The following is a 21,950-nucleotide window of genomic DNA, read 5'->3' as shown; positions in this document are numbered from 1 at the left end:
GTGGCAACCCACTGCAGTGTTCTTGCCTGGAGAATCCCATGGACAGAGGAGCCTGGCGGGCTACAGTCCATGGGGTCCCGAGAGTCGGACACAACATAGTGACTAAATCACCACCAGGCTTGACAAAGGGGGACACTGAGCCCCAGGCTACTGCCTCTAGATCTTGACTCCCAGGCCCTCCACTGCTTGCACACTCCTCTGTCTTAAGGACACGAACACAGCTGGCAGCTCACTCGGGGCGGGGTAGCAGGCAGGGCACTCTCGTCCCCGTTTCCTTGGACAGCTGCCCCTTCCCTGCCCGCCTCTCACGCCATGTCTTATAAACTGCACCCAGGCAGAGCTCATGTCTTTTGTTCGCCACTGTGGCGCTGTGCCTGACACGTGACTGTCCGGCACAGGAGTAACCAGTTAGGGGCAGAAGGGACTCACACCCAGGCCTGGCGGTGTCCTCTGGCCCCCGAGCAGCATCTGCCACTTGAACCGCCACTGAGACTCAGCGCCCAGTGGAGGGTCTGTGGGTGCCCCTGGTGGCACATGTTGTCTCTCCACACCCCGTGCCCTGGTTCTCGGTTTGAGTTAACATTCACTAAACTCCCACGAGGGCAAGCTGCGGGTGGGGGGGGCGGTGCACAATGGCTTCCAGTAATAAGGCTGGGGAGGGGCTTTTCTTTCCTGTCGCCCCCGCCCAGCACAGATGACCGGCCACATCTCTAGGGCGGGGCTTGGCCAGGGCGCCCCACCTCGCCTGCCGCTGGGATGACGTCAGGAGCACCCACCCTCTCCTGGGGGACGGTGCACGTGGTTCTAGCTGAGCCTGAGTCCATCTGAGGGAGGGACCGGACCACAAACACAGCCCAGGATGCTGCGGCTGGGAAAGCAGGGAGCTGCCCCAGTTAACGCCTCGTAGGTGCTGGCACTCGTCTGAGACACCCTGTTCTCTCTTGCCTCCACAGGAGAGTAGGAAGGTTAACAGCGTGAACTCTGGGGTCAAAGCGACCTGGTCCCGGCTCTCCCTGCTGCACGGCCTTTAAGCCTCAGGTTCCGTGTCTGTAAAAGGGGGACCGGGAGTTCCCTGATGGTCCAGCGATTAAGACTTGGTATTTTCACTGCTGTGGGCGCGGGGTTTGATCCCTGTTTGGGAAGCTAAAATCCTGCAAACTGCGTGGCATGACCAAAACTAAAACCCGAAGGAAGGGGGGGAACGGTGCTCCCCAGCCGTAAGGGTTAAATGAGCACTGGGCACGCGCGTGACCTAGAAATATTACTGTCAGACTGTCAGAGGACCCGGAAGCTCAGAAGGGGGCACGGTCCACCGTGATCTGAAAAATTCAGGGGATGCCAGGAGCACACACGCGGGGGGACCCAGGTCTGTGGTGTCAGGCAGGAGACAGGCACGGCCGGGACAACTGGAGGACTTTATTTGCTACATTGACAGCAGCTCTGCCTGGGGCGGTGGCTGTCGTCTACATGGAATGTCCGGAGTGGGGGATGTGGATGGCTAGCGTCTCCCTGGGGGGAGGCGGGAAGGTGCGGCCTCGGGGGGAGTGGCGGAGGGGGTCTGGGGTCCAGCGGAGGCTCAGAGGCAGCAGGTCCAGTGTGCAGGGCGCGGGCCGGCGGGCGGCGCTACCTGATGGAGCCAGCAGGGGGCGCTGCCTCACAGGGCCGGCACCTCACGGCCCGGCTGGCGGCGCTACCTCACGTGGCGGCCAGGGGGCGCTATCTCGCGCTATCTCACGGGCCCGGCAGGGGGTGCTGCCTCACGGCCCGGCTGGCGGCGCTACTTCACGGGCCCGGCAGGGGGCGCTACCTCACGGGCCCGGGGGGCGGCGGCCACGGCTGCTCCGCCAGCTCCCGTTCCAGCTGCTTGAAGCGCTTCTTGGAGGCCCGTTTGGGCCGGAGCTGCCGCAGGCAACCCGGGAGGTACTGGTCCAGCAGGCTCTGCAGGGACAGGGCGATGCGGGAGCAGCTGAGGCCGAGGCCCCCCAGAGCCCCCCCAACCCCAGCCCGGGCCGGGCCCCACCTCCAGCATGAAGGCCGCCACGACGTTGAAGGCAACCAAGCCCAGCAGCAGCAGCTTGAACGGGGTGCTGGTGATGCTCTTCAGCGTCAGTGGCCCCTGCAGGGGCCCGGGGGCCAGGACGAGGCCCACCAGAACGGAGCCCAAGAGCACCAGGGCCACCAGGAAGGGCACTGGTGGGGGGGAGCCCGTCAGGTAAAGGGGCCCTGAGGGCACCAGCCCCCAGCCGGCCGTCCTGCGCGTCCCGCCCAGCGCATCCCCCCAGCGCATCACCATTGCTGTACAGAGGCCGGCGGAAGGGCGCTCCCTTGGACACAGCGGCCGCCAGGATGAGGTACTGGAAGCTGGACAGGGAGAAGACCACCGTGTTCTCGTAGTTGGGCAGGTTGTCCGGTGCGGGCACGGTCCTGTTCAGAGGCACGAACCTGGGGGCACAGGGCCCAGGGTCAGGGAACCAGGGGAGGGGACGGGACATGGGGGGATGCGGACCGGCTCCCGCTACTCACCAGGGCTGGGCCACCATCATGAAGTAGCCCCCCAGCTGCACGCCGGCCACCAGGGCCACCTGCAGCAGCAGGCTGCCGAGCACCGGCCCGCTCAGCAGGGACCCGGGCGGCCGCGCCCGCCCCAGCACCCGTGCCGGCCCCGTGCGGCTCATGAGCACAGCCACCGTGGCGGTGATGACCAGGTCCACAGCCAGGAACTGCAGGTCGCCCAGGTTGGTGTTGACCTGCCGGCGGAGAGGGGGCAGGACAGCTTCCAGTCTGCCAGGAGGACCCGCCCTGCCCTGAAAAGCCCTGCTGCGGGAGGTGTCCTGGTGCCCCGCCTCTCCGCAGCCCCTCGCGGCTCTGGGAACTGCTGGTCTGATGGAGCGGACACTGCCCTGCCTCTCTGCAGCCCCTCACGGGTCTGGGGAAGGCATGCCCGCTGACCTGGGTGGCCTCATTCTGATGGGAGCGCCTAGCCTGAAGGCGGTCCTAGAGGACTCACAGCTCCTGCCCTCCGCCCTCCCCAGGCTGCGGGTGGACACAGGGCAGAAGCCAGCGCAAGGCCTCCGCCGCCCGCGGCGTCACCTGCTTCCAGGGGGTGTTCAGCGTGTGCTCCCAGCAGAGAGGGGGTGATGCCCGCTGGCAGGATGCAGGGGGCACAACTGAGGTCTGGGTCAGGGCACGTGGGGAAAGGTTGCTCCGTGGGAGAGAGGCCACCGCCTCCTTCACCCCAGCCTGAGCTCTGTCTCGGTCTCCCAGGGGATGGGGGGAAAACACGAGCCCAGGACAGCTACTCTGGTTTCTGAGGACCTACTGTGCACCAGGGGCTCAGCGCTTTCACCATCTCAGACAATCCTCGCTGCTGAGACCCACAGTGCCCACGCCACGCGGCTGGAGCAGGATCTGCAGCCATGCCGACTACCAGAACCTGCTGACTCCTCGCCCCTCGGCTGAGGGCCCAGGAGACGCTCACCGTGTAGAGGATCAGCACAGAGATGAACTGGGTCAGGCTGTACAGGGCCATGTACTTGAAGACGCTGAACGACGTGTCCAGGGAACAACGGCCTTCCCTGGGGAGCGAGCATGGGTGTGCGGGGTCCAGGCCCCGCCCAGCCCCTCCCAGCCCCCGCCGGCGCTCGGCCTGCCTTACCTGATGACCATGGGCACACACTCGATGCTGGCCACGCTGGAGGTGAAGGGGGAGACCACTGAGGCCTCGGCCTGGGAGAGTGAGATGCCCACATCCGCCGCCTTCAGGGCCCCGCAGTCATTGGCGCCGTCCCCACACATGCCCACACAGTACCTGGTGGGGACGGGAGGGTGGGCAGCCCGACTCACCCGCCGGCTCTGGGCCCACAGGGGCCTCTGTGGCTGGGACACCACCCCCCACCCCGGGAGTTTGCAGGCAGAGAGGGGGCTGGCTGCACCCCCTGCTCGCAGGGTGCCTGGGAAATGCTCGGGAAACGGCGCGCTGTGTGCTCAGTGAACAGGTGCGGTTACGGCCGTGGGGCCTGAATCCACGCACGCAGAGGGCGGACAGCACTTGGCCACTTTACATACGGGTCTTGAGCACCTGTGGCTTTCGGTATCTGCAGGGACTCTCAGAATCACTCCTCTGCAGATACCAAGGGCTGGGGTGCCTGTTAGCAGGACAGACCCAGGGGTGCCCGCGGAGTTCTCCAAGCTGAGGGCTCCCTAACGCCCAGGGTGGGAGCAGGGACACGTGGGCCAGCCGCCCCCTTCGGCCTACCCGCAGGCACTCACTGGAGCTTCTGCAGCTCACACACCAGCTCTGTCTTCTGCTCAGGCGCCATGCGGGCAAAGATGGTGCCCTGGACCAACACCTGGGGGCACGGGGAGGAGGGAGGGGCTGAGGCGGCCCCGAGGAGGCAGCGGAGCACGGCGGGGGTGGGGTGACCGGGGGACCCCGGGGGCCTACCTTGGGCAGCAGCTTGGGGAAGTGCTTCACAAGGACACTGAAGCTGGACCCGCTGAGGGCCAGGTGGCTGGACCGGGGGTCTGGCTCCATGGTGCAGCTGGCAGCCAGGTCAGGACCCTGGGGGCCCGGGAAGGTCAGCTCAGCGCCCCCTGCTCCCCTTGAGAGCTAGGGCTGGGGCAGGTGACATGGGGGTGGCGGCGTGGGGGGCTGTGGCTGGAACTCGGGGTCAGCCTCACCTGGGCCCCGTTCGTGGCTGCGAAGGACTCCACTGGCTGGAGCTGAAGGGAGGCACGCTGGCCCTGCTCTGGGGGCACGGCGTGGACGATAACCAGGCGCTCCCGGGGGCCCACCATGCCGCAGCCCTGGGCCACGGTGACCGCCGTCTGCAGGTTGTCCCCTGGGGGTGCGGGGCAGGGTCAGGGTCCGGCCGCCGTTGGGGGGCCATCCTAACCCTAACGTGTACAGCTGGGAAAACTGAGGCTGGACGGACTCCGTCCACTACGATCGGCTGAGCGAGCTCAGGCAGGGCACCAAGGTCTCTGAACCTGGGTCTCCTCATCTATACGACTGTGTCAAAGGTCCTAGGAGAGGGCTTCCCCAGTGGTCCAGTGGATAAGAACCTGCCTCCCAACGCAGGGTCACGGGTTTGATCCTTTGTCCGGGAAGGTCGCACACGCCATGGGGCAACTAAGCCCACGAGCCACGGCCACAGAAGCCCGCGCTCTGGGGCCTGCCAGCTGCGACCACTGAGCCCAGCGCTGCCACCACTGAAGCTCGGGCACCCAGAGCGTGTGCTCTTCAGAGAAGCCACGGGAGCCCGCGCACTGCAGAGAGAGCAGCCCTGCTCGCTGCAGCCAGCGACAGCCTGAACCCGAGACCTGGAAACAACGCGCAGCCAGGAAGGGAGCCAGCTCACGTGTAGAAGTGGGCTGAGGAGAGGCGGGGCCCGGGGTCAGTCCCACATGCACCGTGTGATGCTGGGGCTCTGCTGGGAAGAGAGTGTGTGTGTGTCTCTGTGTGTACATGTGTGTCTCTGTGTGTACATGTGTGTGTGTACACGTGTGTGTACATGTGTGTCTGTGTATCTGTTTCTGTCTCTGTGTGTATGTCTGTACACATGTGTGTGTGTGTATGTTTGTGGGTGTGTATACGTGTGTGTGTGTGTGTAGGGCTGGGAGGACCAGGGGAGGACACAAACCCACTGCGTCCTTCCGTGTCACCCTGGCTGGAGTCTTTCTTCCTTCCTCCGTGAAACAGGCCTTCGGGGCTGACCTGCCCCTCCGCCCTCAGGGGTGCTCACCCAGCCGGTGGGCCCCAGGCTGTCACTCCTGCCCAGCCTCACCTCCCTCCTCTGTCAGCTGGGGTGACAACTACTGCTTAGAGTTGACGATACTTGAAATGTCTGAAGAGGACCAGACCGGGAGCAGGAGCCCAGCAGAGACGCCCCAGAGCGGATGCCGGGCACCCTGCCCTCTCAGGGCCACCCCGCCGGCAGTACCTACCTGTCACCATGACGGTGCGGATGTGGGTCTTGCGCAGAGCCTGGATGACGCCCGGCGTCTGAGGCTTCAGTAGGTTCCTCATGACCAGCAGCCCCAGGAGACTCAGCTCCTGCTCCACAGCGTCCCTGGGGGGCAGGCCCGGGTCAGAGGCCGTGGGCCACGCGCCTCCCCAGCCCCCGCAGGGCACCGGGCCTGGCTCTGCGAGCGCGAGGCGGGCGCTCGGTCCCCACCTGGGCAGTTGCTGAGCGGCTTCCAGGCTGGCCGTGACGGGCAGCGGCTTGCCGGCAAGGGCCACCACGCGGTAACCCGCGGCCGTGTAGCTCTGCAGCCTCAGGGCGAAGTCCACGGGCACTGCCGGGGGAGGGGTGGGTCAGGGGGCGGGGCCGGGGGGCGCCCTCCGACCGGAACCCGGGGGCCCCTTCACCTGTCGCGGGGTCGCAGAGGCTGGCCACCAGCTCGGGAGAGCCCTTGACGCAGGCCTCGGGCTGGGCGGCGCCTGGCCAGGCCACCACCACGCTCATGCGCTGCAGCGCCGACAGGAAGGGGAAGCGGCCGAGGATGCTGACGGGCGCCGGGGGCTCCTGCGGGACCGGAGGGCAGCTGAGGGCTGACCGGTGGGCTCCCGACACCCCACGCCCCGCGGGCGCCCCCGCGACTCACCATGCCCTGCAGGTGGGGCTCCTGGAGCGGGGGTTTCATCACTGCCAAAACCTGGGTCCCAAATGTCGAGTCTGTAACTGGCCCCTCCTCCAGGACCTGGGAGGCAGGCAGAGGATGCGGGGATCAAGGGGCGGGGCAGCCAACCCTTGGCCCCGGGAAAGAGACAGTAGGAGAGACTCGAGTTAGAAGCATGGAGGACTTCCTTGATGGGAGGCCGGACGGAACAGACGTCACAAACGTGGGCTCTGGAGTGGGGAGGACCCGAGTTCAAACCCCGGCTTTGCCCCTGACAAGCCGGCTGGTGACCTCGGACACGGTACTCCAGATCTCCCCGCTTCCTCCCGGTGAGGCAGCTTTTAGGCCCCCACTACGAGATGAGGCCCCTGCAGCAGAGCGCTGGCATGGGGTTGGCACGGGCCGTGGCCACTGCTGTTCTTGGTGGTGGGTAAGAGAGAGACGCCCTGGGAGTCCCAAAAATGGAGATCAGGGGGCTCAGCCGAGGTGGGCTCACCCTCTGGCCCGGGTGCCCAAAGGCAGGGGGACAACCTGCTTGGGCTCCTCACCCAGCCAGTCGACTCCACCATCTTGAGGTCCATGGGGTCGCCCACTGGGGTGTCCTGCAGCCGGCTGAGGGTGTGGCAGGTGGCCAGTGCCCGGAGCAGGGGCCCCATGGGCAGGCGGCGGGGCTCCGAGACCAGCGGCAGGAACTCCTGCCCCTTCAGGGGCACCACCCCCATCACGTCTAAGCCGTCCTCAGTGAGGGTACCCGTCTGCAAGGGGGCAAGAGGGCGGGTCAGTGGCAAGTCCTAGGTGAGCTTGGTCCTGTGGCGGTGGGCGCCCGTGTCCCCAGTGAGGGGGGCCCCTGGGAGCCCCAGGAGGCAGGGCTGGAGCCAGAAGAGGTCTCTGTGCTTCCAGACCTTTGATCAAGCAGGCCCCTCAGCCAGGATGCCCCACCAAGCCCTGGGGCTTCTCTGTCTGGCATCATTCCCTCCAGGGATACTACCCCGCCACTTGTCCACTGTGGCACCAAGAGGGCCTGGCTGTGCCGGGCTCCCAGGGAGATGAAGGAATGAATGAATGGATGAATGGGGTGAAAGGATTCCCGCATTTTCCGCACCGTGTTTCAGCGGCTCAGTTCCACACTGGCCCTTTCACGGGCCTGGGAGCTCTGCGATCTGACCACGCTCCACTCTTTCAGTTTAAATAACACCCGGGGCTTCCCTGGGGGTTGCAGCGATAAGAACCCGCCTGCCAGCGCGAGGATCCCAGGCTCGGGAAGGTCCTACATGATGTGGGCCGCTAAGCTCGTGTGGCATAAGTACTGAAGCCAGTGTGCCCAGGAGCGTGCGATGCGGCAGGAAATGCCCCACGACGAAGCCTGGGCACCGCAGTGAGAGAGCAGCCCACTCGCTGCAACAAGAGAGAGCACGCAGCCACAAGGACTCATCGCAGCCAAAAAAACAACTGCGCAGATAATGTCCAGCCTGCTCACCAGGGCCCGCCAGCCTTTGATCAGTCAGGGCTCTGCGGGTCTCGTCTCTTCACTGTTTCCCACAGTCTGTTCCTCCAAGGAGCCAGGAGCCACACGGCTTATCCCCTCCGCTGGGCCAGCCCCACTCTCACTGCGGTGGGGGCCACCCCTCAAAGATCATGTGGGACTCAAGGAGCCTTGACTGCCCTCTCTCTCTAAGGGCGTCCCCCCGCTGCCTCCTCCCACGTACCCCATCCCTTCCCTCCTAGAGCCCATCGCCAGCTGCAGCTCTCCAAGGTCCTTGGTTCGCTCATCCTGGTGCTGGGCACATCTCTGAGGGGCTGACTGCCGGATCCCCTGTGGTACCCAGGGGCTTCCCAGGTGGCGCTAGTGGTAAAGAACCCACCTGCCAGTGCAGGAGCCAGAAGAGACACAGGTTCAATCCCTGGGTCGGGAAGATCCTTTGGAGGAGGGCATGGTAACCCACTCCAGTATTCTTGCCTGGAAAATCCCACGGACAGAGGAGCCTGGCAGGCTACGGTCCGTGGGGTCGCACAGAGTCGGACACGACTGAAGCGACCTAGCATGCACACTGGTACCCAGCAGGCCCTCAGTGGTCTTCAAACAAATTAGGTGATATCGGACATTTTGCATTTCAGACCGTGAGCACGACACAGGTGGAGGGCACCTCTGAGTGTCTCCATCCCAGGACACAAGGCGGTTGCCGGTGCTCAGAGAAGGGCCCACGGGCTGGCAGTGGGGACAGCAGGCGCTCGGTCAGCACTGCAGGGTGAGGGGTGTGTGGGTGTGTGCGGGGGGGCCTGGCTGTGATGTCGGCGTCCCCGCAGCCCCTACCTTGTCGAAACACACCAGCCGGAGCTTGCCTGCCAGGTTGATGCGCGCTGGGTGGACGCAGAAGATGCCCTGGCTCTCCAGCCGGCTCTGGGCGTAGAGCGCGCACATGGTCATGGCGGCCGGCAGGGCGGGCGGCACGGCCACCGTCACCACGTCCAGCGCCCGGATCACAATCTCGCCCAGGGGCACCTGGCAGGAGGCGCTGTCAGGGCCAAGGGCCAGCCGGCGTGGGCCCTGGGCCCCCCCAGAACCCCCCCCAGCCCCCAGGCTTACCTGGTTGTGGAGGAGGATAATGATGCTATAGACGGTGCCGAGCAGAGCTGGGGAGACAGGAGAGGCTCAGCGGGGCTGGGCCGGGGCTCAGTGCCCCCGAAGGGCAGGGTGCAGGGGCCACTCACCCACGACAGAGAGGGCGGCCACGAACTTCATGCTGTGCTTGTAGAACTTGAAGCTGAGTGGCCGGGGGTGCAGGATGGAGCTCACCAGGCCCCCCTTGGCCGTGCAGAACCCTGGGAAGGGAAGCAGGGGTCAGGAGGGGTCACGCGGCCTGCCCCCACACCACCCACAGCTCCGGGGTCAGCGATCGCCCAGCTGGGGACCCACAGCTCCTGCCCGACAGGTTTACTCAACACAGAATCAGTAAGTAACACCAGCTACAAGCTGGGTGGTTTACTTCAAATCTAGATTGCAGCTTTGGCTGAAAAGAAGTCCAATCTGGTGACACTGGTCCCCTTCCCACGCGGCAGGGGCCTCCTGGGGAGCACAGGGCTGCCCTCCCTCAGGGGGCTCCTTCCTTCTCGCCAAGGTCCCGCCCGCTGCGCCCAGCCGGCCCGCCCGCCTCTATGTCCTCCTCCGGCTGCTGACCCTGGCATCCCGCTGCGCCCAGCCGGCCCGCCCGCCTCTGTGTCCTCCTCCGGCTGCTGACCCTGGCATCCCTGTTTGGCTCTCCATCTCACACCTGTCTGTGTCACCACCGCCAGGACGTGGGGCCCCACAAAGGCCCGGGCCTGCAAGACGAGGGTCCCGCAGAAAAGCGTGTGCCGCCGGTGGGTCTCCGGGAGGTAGGGCGCCGGGCCCTCGGGCAGGGCCGTCTTCAGCACTGGGATGCTCTCCCCTGGGGGGTACGTGGTGTGAGGCCCAGGCAGCCCCCCCACCGACCAGACCGAGCCCTAAGCAGAGAACTGGTACGGAAGTCCTGGGCCTCATTCAGCTCTTCTAACTGCGTGTGAAGGAGTCACTGCCCCCATTTTACAGAGAGATACACTGAGGCCCAGAGCGCGCAGAAGACCCAGGCACAGTGAGGCGGTCTCAGTCCAGGAACCGTCTCTCCAGGGAGCCGGGAAAAGTTGGGGGGTCAGGGTCGGGGTAAGGCACTGCTGTCTGTCCACTGGGATTACTTGTAACCAGCTGTGTTACTTTTATAACTCAAACCACCAAAGAGATTGACTCCAGCCCCAAGCCGGCTGCTGGTGAAGAGCAACACGGCCTCCCCTGGGGTCTGTGGGGCGGGAAGAGGTGAGGTCAGGACGGTTACCTGAGAGCAAAGGGGAAAGAAAGCTCCAGCTAGGACCGTTCTGAAAGGCAGAGGAGCTTGGCAGCGGGTGGGGGGGCGCAGCGCCAGGGGCAGGGGCTAACCTGTCAGGGAGCTCTCGTTGACCACGCACTCGCCGGCCACCAGGGCCGCATCACAGGGCATCAGGCCGCCCTCCTGGGGCAGCACCAGGCAGTCTCCGGGCACCAGCTCGCTGGAGTCCACCCACTCCTCTGCGGGCAAGCTGGGGGTCAGCAGGGGCCAGGGCGGGGCCGGGGGTCACCGGCTCCTCCCCTCCGCCGGCTCCTCCCCACCTCAGCCTCTCCCTTCCCCCAGCCTCCTCCCCTCTCCAGGCCGCCCTCCTCCCCTCTCCAGGCCGCCCTCCTCCCGCACTTCTTACCTCCCTCGGGCCTGCAGACGCACACCCGTACAGACAGCTGGACCATGTCCCTCAGGGTCTGGCTTTGCTGTGGGCAGGCGGACAGCAGGGCACGGGTGGGTGGAGGTCCCGGGACGCCCGCCCCGTCCCCGCCGCCCCGCCCACCCACCTTTCTGGTCCTGTAGACAGACAGGCAGATGGAGACTGCAGAGACGAGCAGGATGCACAGGGCGTACCAGTAGTAGTGGTCGGCCAGCCACAGCACGATGCTGAAGGCCTGGAACCCATAGTAGGGGTTCAGTGCCTGGGGGGGCGGGAAGGCAGCGTCAGGGCCCAGGGCCCAGGGCCCCCGGGGGGGACCAGCCCCGGAGCGGAGGGCCGACGGCTCCAAGGACGGAAGCCAGGCCCGTCTCCTGGTCGGTCCCACCCCGAGTCCCTTGGCCCCGCTCTCTGCTCTAAGGGGAAAACAGGTCTGCAGGCCAGGCTCCCCCCACGCACAGCGTCCGCCTGTCACATGAGGGTGAGGGCAGCCCCGCAGGCTGCCGCCGCCAGCTCCACCGTGCCACGGGGTCTCTGCCTGACGCCCCACGCCCCGTGCGGCTGATGGCCCGCACCAGGCCGCGCTCCGGGCCTCCCCTCTGTCTCTCCGGCTTCCGCCCCAGCTCAAGGGCTGTGTCAGCTCATACTCTCAGTGTGTCCGGCACTGGCTTCCCTTTGTCCCCATGTGACCCTGGCCGTGTCTTCCCCCCTTTGAAGCTCCGGCTCCTCGCATGTGAAGCGCGTCCCTGCCGCGAGGCTGCTGGAGCAGGAAGGCGGGCAACGCACACAAGGACCCAGGCGCTGGAGCCCAGCTCTCGGTGAAGCGGGAGCCCCGGCCGTGTGGGGTATCTCGGCCTCAGCCCAGCCCAGACCAGAACTTCTGATCCCTCTCGCTGAGCCGACCAGGGCGGGATCTGAGTCATCTCCACTGCGGAGAAGAGGGCGACAGGCAGGGCCTGCTTCTGCTAAGGGGCCCGGAGAGGGCAGGTTCCCAGGCCAGGTCACACAGGGCCAGAGCTGGGGCGAGGCCGGGACAGCCCTACCTCGTCCACCAGCAGTTGGGGATAGGACTTGACCGGGACGCTGATCACGTTGGGGCCGTAGACGGCCTTCCTGTAAGAGAGTGACAGAGCCGTCAGGTGCGGGGTGGGCAGTGGCAGCTGGACCCTCCAGCAGGGATGGAGCACCCCACTTCACAGCCGGGGAGACCGAGGCCAGGGAAGGCAGGAGACTGGCAGCAGGCTACACCCTGGGGCGCAAGACAGAGGCCCGGCCCTCAGGCAGCCCCTACCTCACAGTGTGGTCCTGCAGGCCGAGGCCAGCGCTGGCACGGCGGAGGTCATCACAGGTGCGGCTGCGGTCCAGCAGGCTGTGGGAGCGGAGGGGGGCTGGAGCGGGCGGTGGGGGCTGAGTTCTGTCCCCGCTCCCGGCCCACCTCTGCCACCCCAGCCCCCAGGAGAAAGCGCGTCCCCCACTAACTCTGGGCCTGAAAGAAGTGAACGTGTCAGTCGCTCAGTCGTGTCCGACTCTGCCACCTCATGGACGGCAGTCTGCCAGGCTCCTCTGTCCAAGAATACTGGAGTGGGTTGCCATGCCCTCCTCCAGAGGATCTTCCCGATCCAGGGATCGAACCCAGGTGTCTTGCATTGCAGTCAGATTCTTTACTGTCTGAGCCACTACGGAAGCCCTAACTTTCCCCTTTTGTTCCTCTGATCGGGCCTCAAACCCTGTCACCCAAGAAAAACAATGAGAGGTGACGAGAATACTTAGCAGGGACAACAGCTGCTATTGTTCAGTGACGTTTAGTGCCGCGCTTATTTACTGACATCAATGCCAGAATGAGTGGAAAACAACACGCTACAAGACGTTTTAAGCATCGTTACCAGTCCCGCGTTAACAGGTTGTGTGCCTGCCGCTCTGATTTTGAAATACATATGTATATAGATAAAGTTGGCATAAGTTTTGTTAAAGCAACTACATTAAAAAAAGATGCCGCCTTAGATAGGTCACTTAGCCTCTCTGGCCTCAGATGTTCAGATGCAGGATGGAGCTGGAGACAGCACCACCTCCCAGGGCTGCGGGTGGGGTCAATGGGGTAAGCTCTGCACAGCGTTTGGATGGCTCCTAGCACAGACTGAGCCACGAACACTGCAGTGACTCCTATTCTCCTCTCGCAGCGGAGGCTCCTGGGGCATCCACACGCCCGCTGGGCGCTCACCTCTGGGCGGCGCTGCCTTTTACCAACCACCTGTCGTGGCTTTAGGGCTCCTCCTGGCTGTGTGAGCACGCCCTGCCCAGGACCCAGGAAGGCCGGAATCGTGCCCGAGTTAGCGGACTCCGCGACCAGTAACAGCCAAGAGAGTACCGGTATGGCCCCCTGGTTTGCTCCTTGGGTGAGGGCACCCCCGGGATTGTGTGTGTCACTGGCTCAAAGGGGCCCCCAAGGCCTGCACCCCGGGCGCCCACGATGAGCCCCTCCGCTGCCTTCTCCCTGCCTCGACCCCGGTGTCTCCTGGCGTCACCTTCCAGCTTCCCTGCACCTGAATCCTGTCTTGGGGTCTGCTTCTCCGGGCTCAAACTAAGACATAAAGTTTAGTTAGAGGTCATGTTTCTCAAGCCCTTAATAGGTGGCAGAGCAGCTACAAAGACCCCGCTCTGTGCCAGGAGGTCCGCGTCCAGGGCGGGCAGTCTGCTCACAGCGGCGCTGCCACCACCGCCGGGTGCTGGGCCAAGCCTTGCACTCAAGCGTGTGCTTTACATTCCAAACAGCGCTAGGATGGGGCTTCCTTGGTGACCCAGCGGTTGAGAGCCCTCCTGTCGACGCAGAGGGCACAGGTTCGAGCCCTGGTCAGGGAAGACCCCACGTGCCCCAGGGCAACCAGGCCCCTGCTCGCCAATAAGAGAAGGCTCCGCCCTAAGGAGCCCGTGCGCGCCAACTAGAAACAGCGCCCCCAGCGGCGAAGATGCAGCACAGCCCTAAATAAACAACCTCAGAAAAACTCTGGAACTCGAGGCCAGGATCCCCTTGGCGACTTATTTACAAACAGAAACCATGAGGCCCTAACAAGCCCCGTGACCTTCCCGGGGTCACAGGGGGCCGAGGCCCGGAGCTGAGAGCGGAGTCCACCCTGGGCTGCCCCCCGCCACACCCTCTGCCCAGCCCAGCGCCGCCGCGGTGCCCACCTGACTTGGCGGAAGGCCTGCTGGGTCTCCATCCAGACGTAGCGCTGGCCCCGGAAGACATAGTAGCGCAGCCTCCGCTGGAGGGGGCACAGAGAGGGGTGTGCGCGTTGGGGGCGGCCCCAGGAGGGTGTGCGCGTGGGGGCGACGGACAGGGGCCCGGGCTGAGGCGTGTGCCTGGGGGGCAGGCGGCAGGCAGGGGCCCCGGGAGAGGGGTGGGAATGAAAGAGGTGACCCACCAGGGGCTCCCTGGGGCTCCAATGGCCGAGACCCCTCGCCCTCAACGCAGGAGGTGGGATTCCATCCCTGGTCAGGCAACTACGAAGAGAGCCTGCGTGCTGCAACTAAGGGCGAGCGCAGCCTTAATTTTTAAAAATGAATAAAAAATAAACTAATTAATTCAAGATAAAAAAGGTGATCAGCCAGTATCCTGGCCTCCTAGGAGAACCAGAGGTGCCCGGAGCACAGTGGAGGCCAGCTCTAATCGCAGAGGGTGTGAAACGGCCCCGGGACGGGCAGGGCGTGTCCGGAGCCCAGCCGTCCACGTACCCGCTCTTCGGGCCTGTGGAGCTGCGCGGTGTCCTTCCAGGCATCCTCCGGCTCTGCCCCCACAGCCGCCCGGCTCCGGCCGTCCTCTGCCCGCATCTGTGGGGGTGGCTGCAGGCTGCGGAGAGGCTGGGGTTACTGTGGACCCCGGGCCGGCCCAGCACCCGCCTGTCCCCAGTCACCGCGCTCCCTGGGACAGGAGGCCCGGGTCGGCGTCTTCATGGGAGGAGAGCGGGAGCAGGGCTCCTGGGAAGGGGCACACGGCTGCCTCACCCGTCCGCGCCAATGGCCTCCGTCTGCACTTGGACCGTACAGAGCTGCCACGAGCTATCCTGGAACACGGAGGTGTGGACTCGGTCTAGAAGCGATCCTTCCCCTCCCCGGCCCCACCCCATGGCCAGGTGGTCCCCGCTGGAGGAGGCAGGGATCAAGGATGCAGGGGACCTCCCGGGAACCACCCGCCACGCCCTGTCTGCCCACTGCTCAGATGGGAAGGCTGAGGTCTGGGGAGGAGACGTGCCCGTCAGGCCCCACAGAATGTCAGCAGCCAGGCTGGGCCGGGAACCCAGGCCTCCTGCACCCCCGAGCCCGATGCACTGCCACCGCTCCCACTCCAGGCTCTCCCCGCCCCCACCCGCTCACCTCTCTGTCTCTTGTTTCGATGACGAGTGTTTCCGCGTGGGCCAGGGTGCAGGGCCGGAGCCGCAGCCGCACCCCCCACAGGGGCTTCCACCGGAACAGCAGCAAAGGGAGCCCCGCCAGCATCCAGACCACGGCGTGATAGCCGATGGCTCTCCATGGACTGCCACAGTAACCGCTGAGCCTCTACACCGCGGGACAAGGCCAGGGCAGCTGGGTGGGCTGGTCCACCCCCACTCAGAGCTCACCCGCCCCTCCCTGTCCACATGCACGCGTGTTCAGTCACATCCGACTCTCTGAAACCCCCAGGTCACGACTGCAGCCCACCAGGCTCCTCTGTCTGTGGGACTTCCCAGGCAAGAACACTGGGACGGGCTGCCAGTTCCTTTCCGGGGGATCTTCCCGACCCAGAGATCGAACCCATGCCTCCCGAGTCTCCCGCGTCGGCAGGCGGGTTCTTAACCACTGCGCCCGGGACCCTCCCCACCCCGCCCCTCCCCCACGTACCACGGATGAAACTGAGGAGCTGAGGGGATCTGTAGATGTCTCGATCGTCAGGGTCCCATAGCCGGCGGGCGTGCTGCCCACGAGCGGGCTGCTGTCTGTGGGCAGAAGGGGAAGCGTCCGTGGTCAGGGCTTGGCCTCCTTCCTTTTTTTTTTTTTTTTTTTTTATTAGTTATTTATTTGGCTGTGCTGGGTCTTAGTTGTGGCATGTGGGATTTTAGTTCCCCAACCAGGGATCGAACCTGAGTCCCCTGCCTTGGGAGCACAGGGGTCTCAGCCACTGGACCACCAGGGGAGTCCCTTGGCCTCCTTCCTTAAACACGACTGAAGCTAATGCACCCGGCAAGTTGGGTCCTCCTGGGTCCTCCTGGCCCTGTTCCCACGTCCTGCTGGCTCTCGCTCACAGCGCCTTGTTTCCTTGAGCGCCTGGTGATTTCTGACTGGCTGTGGCCCAGAGTCGGGGCCCGGGGCCCGCCCGGCTTCGCCAGCACCCACACACCCAGCTGCTGCCTTCCTGGGAGCTCTGTGCCCCACTTTACACCTGGTCTCCACCCCAAGGGCAGGGACAGGGCTCTTCATCCTTGATTAACCTTCCTGCCCAGCACAGGCCTGGCCGTGAGGAGACGCTGAGAATCCGGACCAATAAAACGTAAGGGCAGCCTCACTGTGGAGGTGAAGTGAGGGGGGAAGAAGGAAGAACCCCATCACTGGGGGTGGGCTGGAGGCGGGAATGAGCTGAGCAAGCCCCCAGGGCTGGAGGAGAGACGCTACCACGTGCCAGGGCCCAGAGGAACAGCGGGCAGCTTCCTTCTGTGAGGAAGGGGCCCATTTTAAAGATGGGTAAACTGAGGCTCATGGAAGCACGGTGGGCATTTCTACTGCAGAACTCATTCTTTTTCTCCTGCTTCCCCTCCTGTAGAGCTACATTCCTAGCAGAGCAGGCAGACAGGGGGCGATCTGGGGCCCTGGAGCGGGTAGGACTCACGGCTCCCAGCCTCTCCCAGGGTTTTTCCAACTGCGGTCCCCAGACATCTCGGAGAAGCTGTTAAGACATGACAATGCCCGAGCCCCTCCCAGACCTGCGGGCACGAAGGCTGTGGTGCTGGGCAGCCGCAAGTTTCCCAGGAAGAGCTCGCTGCAGGGGGTGGGAAGCCAGGTAGGTGGGGAGCAACCTGCTGAGTTTCTGGGCTCCCTTCCCCGCCTCCCCAGACAGAGCCCTGCAGAGGCCTGAGCCAAAGGTCCCACCCAACAAACCCAAGGTGTCCCAGGCAGCTGATCCTGTAGCAACCCCCAGTCCCTCAGGGGCTCTGGCCCCAAACACTCGGGTTCCTGCAGCTGCTCCAACCCCCGAGGCAGCCAGGAGGGTCAGCGTTTCCCAAGGACCCACAACGTGTGGGCTCTGCTCCCGGTCCTTCTTATGTGGGTAACACAGTGACCCTGCCACGTGAGCACAGTAACTACCCCCTTTTTACAGAAGAAAGTCAGGCTCAGAGAGGTTAGGTAGGATTTTAAAGCCCATCAGATCAGACCAGTCTGCTTGTCTGTGTGTCCCAGCCCCCACGCCTCCACCTACGGACGGTGATCATAATTACTATGGTAACGATCAGAGCCAGAGCCGCCAACGTCCATTAAGCACCTCCTGGTGACAACAGTGGCTCACACCTGCCACAGGAATGGGCTCCTTTCATTCCCCAGCAACAAGAGGAGGAGCTCTTATCTTTCCTGTCCGTACGAATGGGGGAACTGAGGCTGAGTCACAAAGGCCCCCAAGCGAACGGTGCAGCCCTGAAGTCACGGCCCAGATCCTGTGTTCTGGGGGCCAGTGGGCACCATCGGAGAGCAGGGCACACGCCTGGACCGCCTGAAGCCTCTCTCAGCAAGACGACCCAAAACCCACACACAGCCAGGCTCCACCACGGCCAAGCCACCCGGCCACTGGGCGGCTCAGAAAGCTACGGAGCAGCCACCAGCTCCAGGAAGGGCCTAGTCTCTGGGGAATACAGAGAGAGAGAGAGAGAGAGAGAGAGAGAGAGAGAGCGCGCGCGCGCACGCGTGCGCGTGTGAGAGTGAGAGCCACACACACACACGCACACACAGACACACACAGATATACACAGACACACAGAGACACACACACACAAAGACACGCAGAAACACAAAGCCTGCAGCTCTCAATCATCTCACACACACACACACACACACACACACACACACACGCACGAAGCCTGCAGCTCTCAATCATCTCACACACACACACACACAGATATACACAGACACACAGAGACACACAGACACACACACAAAGACACACAGAGACACAAAGCCTGCAGCTCTCAATCATCTCACACACACACACACACACACACACACACACACGAAGCCTGCAGCTCTCAATCATCTCACACACACACACACACACGCACACGCACGAAGCCTGCAGCTCTCAATCATCTCACACACACACACACACAGATATACACAGACACACAGAGACACACACAAAGACACGCAGAAAAACGAAGCCTGCAGCTCTCAATCATCTCACACACACACACACACACACACACACACACACACGCACGAAGCCTGCAGCTCTCAATCATCTCACACACACACACACACAGATATACACAGACACACAGAGACACACACAAAGACACGCAGAAACACGAAGCCTGCAGCTCTCAATCATCTCACACACACACACACACACACACACGAAGCCTGCAGCTCTCAATCATCTCTCACACACACACACACACACACACACGCACGAAGCCTGCAGCTCTCAATCACCTGGGCCTGGTCAGCCTCCCCTGGCTCACAGAGACCCCTGGGGGTGGTCCCTTTTGCTTTCTGGCCCCGGCCCAGCCTGGCTTCTGAGGGAGGCTTGTCGGGGCGTCATTCCCTGCCCGTCCTGATGGCAGCGCGACGACAAAGGCCTGAGCCCCCTGCTCTCTGCATGTGTGCGGCCCTCCTCTCTGCTGTGGGTCTGTGTGCGTCTGTGCCTGCAGGTGGGGAGCAGGCAGCTCGCCTTGGGGCAGGACACCAGGCGCTCAGGACCCATCCGGCCTGGGCCCCTGACAGGCCCAGCCCTTTTCCTGTTCTCGCTTCGTAGACCACAGTCCCCGCTGGCCTTCCTACCAGAGCCCCCGCCAGCCCTAGAGACCTGCCTCCTAAGGGGGCAGAGTGGGTGGTCTCTCCCCTTTAGGGCTGACCGCGGCTTTAAGGGGAAAAGCACCTTACGGGGGAATTCCCTGCTGTCCAGGGGTTAGAACTCTGTGCTTCCTCTGCAGAGGGCACTGGTTCGATCCCTGGTCGGGGAACTAAGATCCCCTGCAAGCTGCAAGGTCAAAAAAACAAAACCCCAAACCACCACCACAAAGGGGGCTGACACAGGCCAGGCACATTCAAGGGTTTGACACGCTTGGATTCGCTCATTCCTCACCAGCGTCAAGCGGGGACTGCTTTTATCCCCATTTTACAGATTAAGAAACTGAGGCCCGGAGAGGTGGAGTAAGTCGCCCAAAGGCACACAGCCAGCGTGTGGTGGGATGTGATCCAGGGGGTGTGATCGTAGGGTCCCTGCTCTTAACCGCAGCTCCATGCCTGCCATCGCTGCTGTTCCCATCGGTAACCGTGGTCCTGGTTCTTTCACAAGGGCCTCAGCCTCTCCGGCTTGCCCCTCCCCAGGATCGTAACCCTGAGGCAGCTGGCCCAGGGGATGTTTGAAGTTCCTGAAGCGTGGCCTGCAAGTTCCTGAAGCGTGGCCTGTGCAGGAGGGCGTCACTGGCTCCTCTGCCAAGGAGGTGTGGCTTCCGCCCTGACCCATTTCTTGGGCTCCCTTCCACGCTCCCATCGCCCCATCTGAAAACCCACAGCTGTGCGCTCAGCAGCCATTCCCTGGCCTCCACGCCCCCAGGCCAGCGGCCGTGCTGGGGACCAGGCTGCAGCGTGGTACCCACCAACTTGTCTCACAACTGGAAAGGGCATTATTGCAAGTCCTCTCTGCCCACTTCCCACCTCCGCTGAGAGCAGCATGTCAGGCCTGCCCAGGCGTCACCCACTCCTGCTCACAGCGCCTGGAACCTACTGAATGAACGAATGAGTGAGGGAAGGCTGCCTCACTGACATAACAGGGCAGGGAAGCAACGGGGCAAGGGTCACTGAGTCCCTCTTGTGCCCTGGGCCAGTTGGCAGGTGCCGAGGGACCAGCCTCTTCTTGACGGGCCCCGCTAGAGCCCACCTGGAACTGCCCTCACCATCTCGCTTCCCCCAGGGTCTAACCAGTGTTCCCTCTGGAAACTTCTTTGTGTCTGTCACACGCCCATCACTTCTCCCAGTCAACCTGGGGAAGGAGGAAGGCAGCTTGAAGGAGGAAGTGACATCTATGGAACACTCTAGATTCCCAGCAAGGTCAAGCTCAGGGCCTGCTTTTGCAGAACACCTGTCAAAATACTCAGAAGGCTTTGTTTATATCTACGCGCATCTAAGGCTCCCCAGGGATGGCACAGGAAGGTCAGGGCAGTGTCTGATCTCTTCAGGACTGCTAGCTGCTTGAGTTGAGAAGACTTTCACAAATGACGGCATTGCTCTTCTCAATAACAGCAGCCGATCTTCACAGGTAACCCTCTGATGGAGGGACTATTATCCCATTTTACAGTTGGGGAAGCTAAGGAACACAGCCTCAAGGTCCCTTGCCCAGGCTCATAGAGCTTGAAAGGGGAGAAGCTGGAAATGAGTGGGTCTGAATGAACACATTCCTCCCGTTCACCCTCACAGCCACCTCTCAGAAAGTAAGGATTAGGATCCCCATTTCAATGAGGCTCAGAGAGGTTGATTAACATGTCCAAAGTCACACAGCTCTGAGTGGTCAAGACTAGACTTGAACCTAGTCTGATTCCACAGCCCCGGGGCAATGCCAAGAGCACTGCAGAGGAGTATCGCAGAGCCGAGGGACTGGAGTCAAAGCCGTTTGGGAACCTCTTGTTTCCTGCGGAAGCGCCGGTTTCCTGCTGATGACCCGGCGGAGGCCCAGGGCAGCCTCCTCCCTTGCCGCGCTTCTCCTGCAGCCCAGGAGCTCCTCTCCGGGGCCAGGCTGAGTCAGGGACAACCTGCCAGGAGCTCCCTGATCTATGGATCTGGAGTCCAAGAGCCACAGTCCCTCAGCCGGTCTGCATTCTAGAGTCGGGTTTGGGGAAGTGAGGTGGGAGACAGAAGGGAGGGGCCTGAAGGGTCTGAAGCTGCAGAGAGGATGCTCGGCTGTTGGTGGCCCTTGGCTGAGAAATGAGCCCTCTCTAAACACCGGAGGTCTACTGGTCCCCTTCGCAACAGACGGGATTTAAATTAGGTGGCCTCCAGACACACGGCTTGAGACAGGTGACAGGGACGGTGTGGTCCCTGGACCAGGGCACTGAGGCTTCCTCTGGAGGCCTGGAGTGACATTTGTACCCCAGGGCACTCCAGTCCTGAGATTCAGGAACCCTTGGCTCCTCCAGCTCCATTCATTCATTCAGCCCAAAGGAACACCCGCTCGGAGGCCCGGACGCGGCGACCTCCACGCCTCTCCCATCTGACGCCGGTCTCCGCACCGGGAGGCCCGCGCCCTGGTTAACCCTCTGCACGGCGGCGCCGGGCGCTAAGCCGCCGGGTCTTTAGGAAGGAGCCACCCCGGGCTCCCGGCCTCTCTGGGATCCGGAGTCGGGAGGGTGCCCGGCGCGGAGTTGTCGGGGGCGGGGGGATGTCCGGGGGCCGCTCCCGCGGTGGGGGTCTCTCAAAGGCAAGTGGATCGCGCCCGGGTCCCGTCTGCCCCGGCGGCGCGCTCACCTGCGCTCATAGCGGCTCCTCGCGCTCATCGCCGGCACGGGCGTCGCGAGGCCCCGCGGTAGGGGCCGAGGCGGAAGGCCGGGGGCGCGGGGCGCGGCAGAGCCAGGCCGCCCGCAGCACCTGCAGGACCGGGAGGAGGGAGCGGCAGCCACGGTGCCGCAGTCGGGTCTGCGCCCCCCGAGCCCCACCCCGCGCCCGCCAAGCCCCGCCCTCTGCGTCGGGCCAAGCCCCGCCCTCTGCGTCCGCGCGCCCCGCGGGCCGCCGGGACTTGTAGTCCGAGCTGGCCCCGCCGCGCGCCGGGCCTGGGCGCCCGGAGACAGGAGCGGGAGCCCTGGGGCAGAGGCGCACAGAGAGGGGAAGACGGAGACCCGACA

The 21,950-nt window shown here is 63.9% G+C and overlaps 1 protein-coding gene across 2 annotated transcripts; it reads right to left on the bottom strand.

Annotated features, from left to right (window-relative positions):
• Positions 1 to 1,396: 1,396 nt before the first annotated feature.
• Positions 1,397 to 21,773, bottom strand: ATP13A2 (ATPase cation transporting 13A2). 2 transcript variants are annotated; one of them, XM_027522342.1, is made up of 30 exons: positions 21,577 to 21,761; positions 15,754 to 15,848; positions 15,250 to 15,432; positions 14,881 to 14,939; positions 14,611 to 14,725; positions 14,065 to 14,141; positions 12,173 to 12,250; positions 11,925 to 11,994; positions 11,012 to 11,146; positions 10,864 to 10,930; positions 10,568 to 10,696; positions 9,891 to 10,046; positions 9,331 to 9,441; positions 9,206 to 9,252; positions 8,933 to 9,121; positions 7,170 to 7,376; positions 6,607 to 6,702; positions 6,371 to 6,527; positions 6,177 to 6,297; positions 5,947 to 6,071; positions 4,681 to 4,841; positions 4,445 to 4,561; positions 4,270 to 4,349; positions 3,656 to 3,808; positions 3,479 to 3,575; positions 2,524 to 2,747; positions 2,291 to 2,442; positions 2,021 to 2,190; positions 1,782 to 1,938; positions 1,397 to 1,730 (listed from the first exon to the last, which is right to left on the bottom strand). In XM_027522342.1, exons 1-29 carry the CDS (start codon positions 21,584 to 21,586, stop codon positions 1,804 to 1,806), a joined length of 3,516 nt encoding a protein of 1,171 aa, XP_027378143.1. In that variant the 5' UTR covers positions 21,587 to 21,761; the 3' UTR covers positions 1,397 to 1,730; positions 1,782 to 1,803. The 2 variants fall into 2 exon arrangements, with proteins under 2 accessions (XP_027378143.1, XP_027378134.1); XM_027522333.1 differs by having other exon boundaries at positions 1,397 to 1,938; positions 21,577 to 21,773.
• Between the last annotated feature and the right edge of the window lie 177 nt (positions 21,774 to 21,950).

Source organism: Bos indicus x Bos taurus, chromosome 2 (assembly GCF_003369695.1).
Source record: "Bos indicus x Bos taurus breed Angus x Brahman F1 hybrid chromosome 2, Bos_hybrid_MaternalHap_v2.0, whole genome shotgun sequence".
In the NCBI taxonomy this organism is placed as follows: domain Eukaryota; kingdom Metazoa; phylum Chordata; class Mammalia; order Artiodactyla; family Bovidae; genus Bos; species Bos indicus x Bos taurus.
Note: the sequence above shows the minus strand (reverse complement) of the source record. Positions and strands in the feature narration are given on the sequence as shown.